This window comes from Mastacembelus armatus, chromosome 17 (assembly GCF_900324485.2).
Source record: "Mastacembelus armatus chromosome 17, fMasArm1.2, whole genome shotgun sequence".
Taxonomy (NCBI): domain Eukaryota; kingdom Metazoa; phylum Chordata; class Actinopteri; order Synbranchiformes; family Mastacembelidae; genus Mastacembelus; species Mastacembelus armatus.
The window spans coordinates 10,782,176-10,788,797 of NC_046649.1; the positions used below are offsets into that span (position 1 = coordinate 10,782,176).

The 6,622-nt window shown below is 37.9% G+C and overlaps 1 protein-coding gene across 2 annotated transcripts in view; it reads left to right on the top strand.

The window, feature by feature from the left end:
• LOC113133999 (SPRY domain-containing SOCS box protein 4-like) overlaps positions 1-6,346 on the top strand; it is a 67,990-nt gene extending 61,644 nt beyond the window's left edge. For both annotated transcript variants that reach the window (XM_026313126.1, XM_026313125.2), the window contains exon 3: positions 3,629-6,346. In XM_026313126.1, coding sequence (XP_026168911.1) covers positions 3,629-3,756 — 128 coding nt within the window. In that variant the 3' untranslated portion in view covers positions 3,757-6,346. The remainder of the gene's footprint in view (positions 1-3,628) is intronic.
• The last annotated feature ends 276 nt before the right edge of the window (positions 6,347-6,622 follow it).

The following is a 6,622-nucleotide window of genomic DNA, read 5'->3' on the forward strand; positions in this document are numbered from 1 at the left end:
AGGGCTTACTCACCAAGATTCAAATATTTATCATCAGATTCAATCTTCTGTGGCTTCAGTTAACTTAAATAGCTGCTTTTCTCTAGATGACAGAGTAGACGTTCTGCAGACAAGCTAAGTATCCAAACCATCCAATAGTCATATGTACATTATATATCATGTTTTTTTTTTTTTTCACTTTTTTGTAGTTTGTTTAGTTTTGATTGTAGATGTAGATTTCAGCTACAGTAAATACTTTTGAGCGGATTTTACTCAGTATTCTATTCTTGTCATGAAAAGAGGACATTAGCGAATCAAAAGCAGGTGTAAGTAAACACTTTGGACCTCTGACCATCAGCCAAGGAGGCGGCAAATCCAGCTTAGCATCACTGTTTATTTCTGTTAGCTCTATAATTAGAACTGTTAATGAGAGCCTGCTCTGTTGTTTCACACTGAAAGTCCGACCGCCATCTAAATCAGTATGTTGTTAGTCATTTTGTGTATTTACGATTAATTAGTTAATTGATATGTCGCTCTCGAAAATTAAATTGCAGATAGTTAACCGTGGCAGCCCCTTATGTGGATTAGATCTTTAACTGTATTGCTGTGGTACAAAAAATAGTATCTATGCAACTTAACTGCAACTTTAAAAGGGAATGACAGTTTTTTAAATTACACAAGCAGTCTTAGCTTAAGCACATAAAATAAAAACTATATTTGCATCTGATTGTGCATATACAATGAGCTTTGTGACTTCAGGACAGCGCAAAGATGGAGTGTGGTGATGTTTTTAGTCACACAAAAATATCAATAACATCAAACGTCATCAATAACTACTTGTCTATGGATCTAGCTATGGATTTTTTTTTTTGTTTTGTTTTGTTTTCACTGTAATGTCACTGTAATTCCAATACCTTCGGATTTTAGAGTGTGGGTTGTAGAAAAAATTTAATTTGCGGCATTACTCTTTTTATAAACCAATTTAAAATGTTACTTTAGGTTGCTTGAAAAATTCTGCCAGGAGAAATGGGATAAACTGCCAAAATCCAGGTGTGCAAAATTTGTAGACTTACCTAGAAAAACTCAAAGTTGTAACTGCTGCCAAACAGGCTTCTAACAAAGTACTGAATGCACCTCTTACCTGTCCTTAGAGTAAAAAACCCTGTCCAGGTCATACAGTAATCTGAAATTTGGAGTACATGTATGATTTGGGTCTTTTTTGAAAGGAGGTATCTGAAGTCAGAATCACAAATGCTTGTGGCATTTTGTGATAGGAGTTTGAACCAACTAGAGTTTTTTTTCCCACAATTATTTTTTGGAAGACATGCCTGCAGATAACTGTAGCTGGGCCGTGTAAACTGAGTTCCTCATTTTTTATCTTAACCTACTCAAACCTGTGTCTTTGTTTTTACATTTACTTTGTTTTAAATTGAATCACTTAACGTTTTACCTCACAAAACTATTAACACTTTAAAATGAAGTTAAAATAGCTCAGTTCCATTGTGATTAAGGCTTTTTCTAACAATATACCCAGGTTATTTTGATGCCAAGATAAGGCTTATATATAAATGTGAACTCAAGATATGACAGAAAACAGGATGTTAATTGGTTAAGGGTTTGGAAGAAAAATTATGTAAGGTTGTTCACTGCAGATTTATGTGCAAAATATTACAATCTGACTACTTTCTGAAGCCACTGTCTGTGTGAGTATGTGTGTAGAGGCTGGGCTCTCTTCTACCCTGTTGGTTTAACCTTGAACACACAGCGGTGCGGCTACAGAAGCAAGTGGTGGAGGACATCCAGAATTACAATGGGTGACAGCAGTGTGTGTTTTTCAAAAAGAACAGCAGGGAGACACAGACTGATAGACTTAAATATTTACACTACAAGTGACTGAACCATTTCATTTCTAGTTTTTAGTTTTTGCACACTACAATCTGTATGTCTGCTCTTGTTTGACTCAGAATCTTTTCCATTTCTTCTCCCTTCATCCCCACTGTCCAACTAAAGGATTTTCATTGTTGCTGTTGCTTGGCTCTTGATTCTTCCCACTGATGGTAGAGCACTATTGTGTTTTTTTTTTTTTTTTTTTTTGAGGGGGGTTACTAAGATCAATGACGTTGCAATAAGGTGGAAGAGTTTGAGTAGAGGTAGTAGGTGGGTTGTTGGATCATTGGATTTCATTTTAGTAATGTGTCCCCCTCCTATTATGCTCCACTGTGTAATTAGGCCAATCAGATGTGGTCATTACAATTAATTGAAACTGATGATACTATAAATCCACGTGGAGGAAGCTATGAGGCCAAGCTGTGAACACTCAGATGAAGGGAGAAGGACACGGTAGATAATTGTCATTGTCATAAAATTATCTAGTTTGTGTTTATTTATTGTTTGTTTACTGGGTTTTATACAATAAAACTTCGATGTCAGATTTCCCTTCAAACTCATACTAGACATCATAATATCTGAAGTGTCATCCCAATCTGATTAATGTAATCTTTGAGGCTGTTTTTCCTTTAGATTCTAGTCACATCCTTCTCCTGTCTTCTATACTTCTAGTTTTTGAGATACAAACAAACAAAAGCCCCTTATCAAACACCAAATAAAGCTTAAATAGTATGGCAACAATCTGGAGAGAAATTCACCATACAGGTGCTGAGCCAATTAAATCAGTAATAGTAAACAATCACATTTATTGGTAATTCATGATATTACATGCTCTGTTACATAGTGAAAAGCATATCAGGGACAACTGGTCACTGAAGTTGTGGAGCAAAGAACCTGATTGATACTGAACATTAAGATATGTACAGGGTGGGGCATGTTGGGAGTTGGAAAACTTGAGTGCACTGTGGTGGCTAAATTGTGTAACGGTGACACTGTTTCTAAGTTACTACAAGTGTTTCTGCAGATTCTTGATACTAAACTAACTAATCTATTTGTATAAAGTGTTTAGTTGAATCCAATATCAGAGTGAATTAAGTTCAGCTTTCAACATTTTCAGTGTGTTTAGTGGGAAGGCAGAAACTACAGAGTGAGTGGAAGTGTGTTCACTGGTCATCCATCCATCTGTCCATTCTCTATACTGCTTAGTCCAATTCAGGGTCACTGTAGGCTGCAGCGAATGAAATTGGGCAAGCGGTGGGGAACACCCTGGACAGATCACCAGTCTATTACAGGGCTGACACACAGAGACAGATGAACACATTCACCCCTATGGGAAATTCACAGTCACCAATTAGCCTAACCTGCATGTCTGACTGAGGGAAGAAACTGGAGTACTCTTGGAAAACCCATGCAGACAGTATGATATTTATATTTTTTCCAGTCCAACACTTAAAGCAAGCTTTTTAGCAGGGTATCAAGTCAGAGTGACAGATTGTTTCTTGTTACAATGGTCTCAAAATAATGTGTCTATTAAAGACGGGGCTCATTGGTGGCAGGTGTGTGAGGAGGAAAAAATATTTCAAATGTGTGATTGATCACGCTCCGCATGTTCTCATTCATTTGCTATGCAGTTAATTTATTTGTATTATGCACATATCAAAGAAAGAGACGCACCTATAAACACAACCATACAGGTAAATCCATTTATAATGTAATTTTCTGAAGTGTTTGCTTTACACTTTCTTTCTGTCCCTTTCTCCAGCTGAGCCTCTTCCTCTGATGGACCTGTGTCGGCGGGCGGCCCGCCTGGCAATGGGCCGGGAACGGCTTCAGGAGATAGAGAGCCTCCCTCTGCCTCAGTCTCTCAAAAATTACCTCCAATACCAGTGACTGACACCAGCAGAGCCAAATGGGAGTACAAGGACACGAACCCAACCACCAGAAAGTCTATGGATGGATGATCAAAGAAACTAATTAAAAGATGCAAAGAAGGGATGATGGATGATGGAAGAATGTCCGCACAGAGTGCCAAAGCTCGACACGAGATGGATTTATAAAAGGACAGATAGATGGTGGATGAACTGACAGAAGAAGGTCCATGCTTTCAAACAAAGGATAGGACACCACCGGCTTCTTTGGATTTTGAGCTGCTTTTTCCATTTGTTTTGGACTTAAAATAAATTATTGATGATGGTATCCCATCAGTGTCTCACTCATCCAGAAAGTAAGCCCATCCTCTGGCACTGGCATGGTTAAGTGGTGTAAGAGAAAGTGGTTAGATGACCACTGCCACCTAGCGATGAGAATAAAAACTGCACAGAGAAAGCACACTAATCCTACAGTATCCCTGGAGGCCTTTCTGACAAAGACTCAGTGACCATATCACTGCTGTTGGATACCATAGTTTATATTCATGGTCTCCACTGGTACAGGTGAAAGGCTGAATAGCCCAGATGTCCAAGAGGGTTTTAGCACCAATGTTGTTCTTTTTGTGATGACTCGGGGCCCGACCAAAAGCTCACACTGCATACAGAGCAGATCCAAACATGGCTGCAAGGTGGAATAAGCATAACTTATCTTTTGGCTTTATGCAGACATTTGCTTGAGAGTAAAGCCCTTTTCAGACATGTGACATGACTGGTTAAGCTTTGTAAAATTCAAATTGGATGTCTGTTACATTACTCTCTGCTAAGGCTATACTTGGCGTGATGTGCAGAATAGTGATCTAACAGGGAAACTAGTGTTTTTGTGTTTTCTCACAGGCTTCATCAGTGAGATATTCCTGCCTTAATTAACTATGGTTACTTAATAATTTAATCATTTATTTTATTCTGCTGTCTATTTAATATCCTAGCACAACGTTAAGACTCTCATTCACTTATGCTGTCTGTAAGGCATTTTTATATACAGGCTATTTATTTTATCCATGCAGTCAGCATAGCTTATCAAGGCAAGATAAGCGCTGTTTCACTGGATTTGATCGACAATGACCAAACAACCCAGCAGTCAGATTTTAGTCACTTCCTCTGATGAGCTGCATCAGGGGGATTTTAAACTATGCATTGTTTAAAAGAGCATTGGTTTTAATGGCGTAAACCATTTTATGATACCTCTTATTTCTTGTTTTAGTAAACACATTTACATAAAACGGCAATTACGTACATTTCTGGCTGTATCAAATGAAATTCTTACTGTCTGCTGTATAGTTGTACCCTACTAGCTTGGCAGAAGTCCGATAAACAAGCAGAGAGCAAATTTTAAGTACAACAATGTTATTATTCTTGAGAAATATTTATAAAATGATTGTTCACTTTATGAGTTTCCTCAGTGTGTTCTGAGAGGCTTGGGGTTCCAATTAGTAACCAAGCTCTTTCGATTCTTCATTTTTCTGGGGTTTGCACGGTAAAAAAAGGGTTGAGAGATGTGGAGTTAACTTAGATTGACTTTGTGTGTTTGTGGCCTTTATATTAATGTGACGGTATTCGATTATGATTTGTGCTGCACTGTTTGAGAAATGTTACTGAAATGTTCCTAAGTCTAAACTATTAAGATTGTTGTCACGACTTTTACATACAGTAGGGAGCTGCATGTCTGAAAAGGGCTTTCTTATTGAAACAAACGGGACAAAACTTATTTAAATAAGTGTTTAGTTGCAGTGAGAACCATTCCTCACAGGACACTAAAGCATGTATTATGATGTCAGTCACAACCAAAGTATTTCATACTAAGCCATGCAGAGTACGAATGTGTCTGTTGGAGCTGTATGTTGTGGCCCGTCGCAGTGTAACTAGTGCTAACATGCTGTTGGCAACAAAAGGAGCCTTACCTGCTGTTTGTAGCACCCTGCTGTAGCTCACTGGTACCAGACAATATCTGTCTGCTCTCTGCACAACTGTCTTAATGACCACAAACAAACAAAAAACAGGACCAGAGCAGATCTAGTGTCACTGGATCTAAAATAAAGGCTGGAGCAGAACATAGTAACATTAATGCTACTGCAGCGGGATGGCGAGTATGTTTTTGGCTCCATATAGGATGCAGATGACCATTTAACACACAAACACACACACACAGACACACATATACACACACACTGTAGACCAATCATGTTTTTTTTTTTCTAAATAAGGCTTGAGTCACTTTTTTTACTTCTGAGTTTCTATCCTATGTTATTATTATTAATAATATTGTTATTGTGAGTGTGGAGTCTGATTCTGATATGATCATTGATGGTTACATTCAGGTAAACTTAATACAAAGACGCTGATGATGAAGGGAGAGCGAAATCAGAACTTGTTTCTTCAATGCTGCTTTATTATTATTATTATTATTATCATCATTATCATTATTATTATTATTAGTGATGGTGGTGGTCTTTTCTCCTCAATAGGGAGAAAAGGACCATTTCAGAAACGTAGTAGAATGTATGGACAGACGATGGCGATGTCAACAGAAATGTGAATAAAAAGCCAAGTGAATTTAAAAAGTGTCTAAAATTTTTTTTTTTCCCCCCATTTTTCAGGTTCATTTTGTGTCCAGAAACAACATGATGATAAATGTTAGAAATGTTAAAGCCAGAATACGTCTGACAACAGCCAGAGATGCAGTATGATCCAAAAGAGCTTGATGGTTCAGCTGGGGCTGACACGTTCAGCATCTTTAATTGTGTCTGAGGGAGTGTTTAATCTACTGAGGGAGGCCTTGGCGAGGAAAATTGGGCCATAAAGTATTTGGCTGTAAGTTCTCCCAGTTGTCA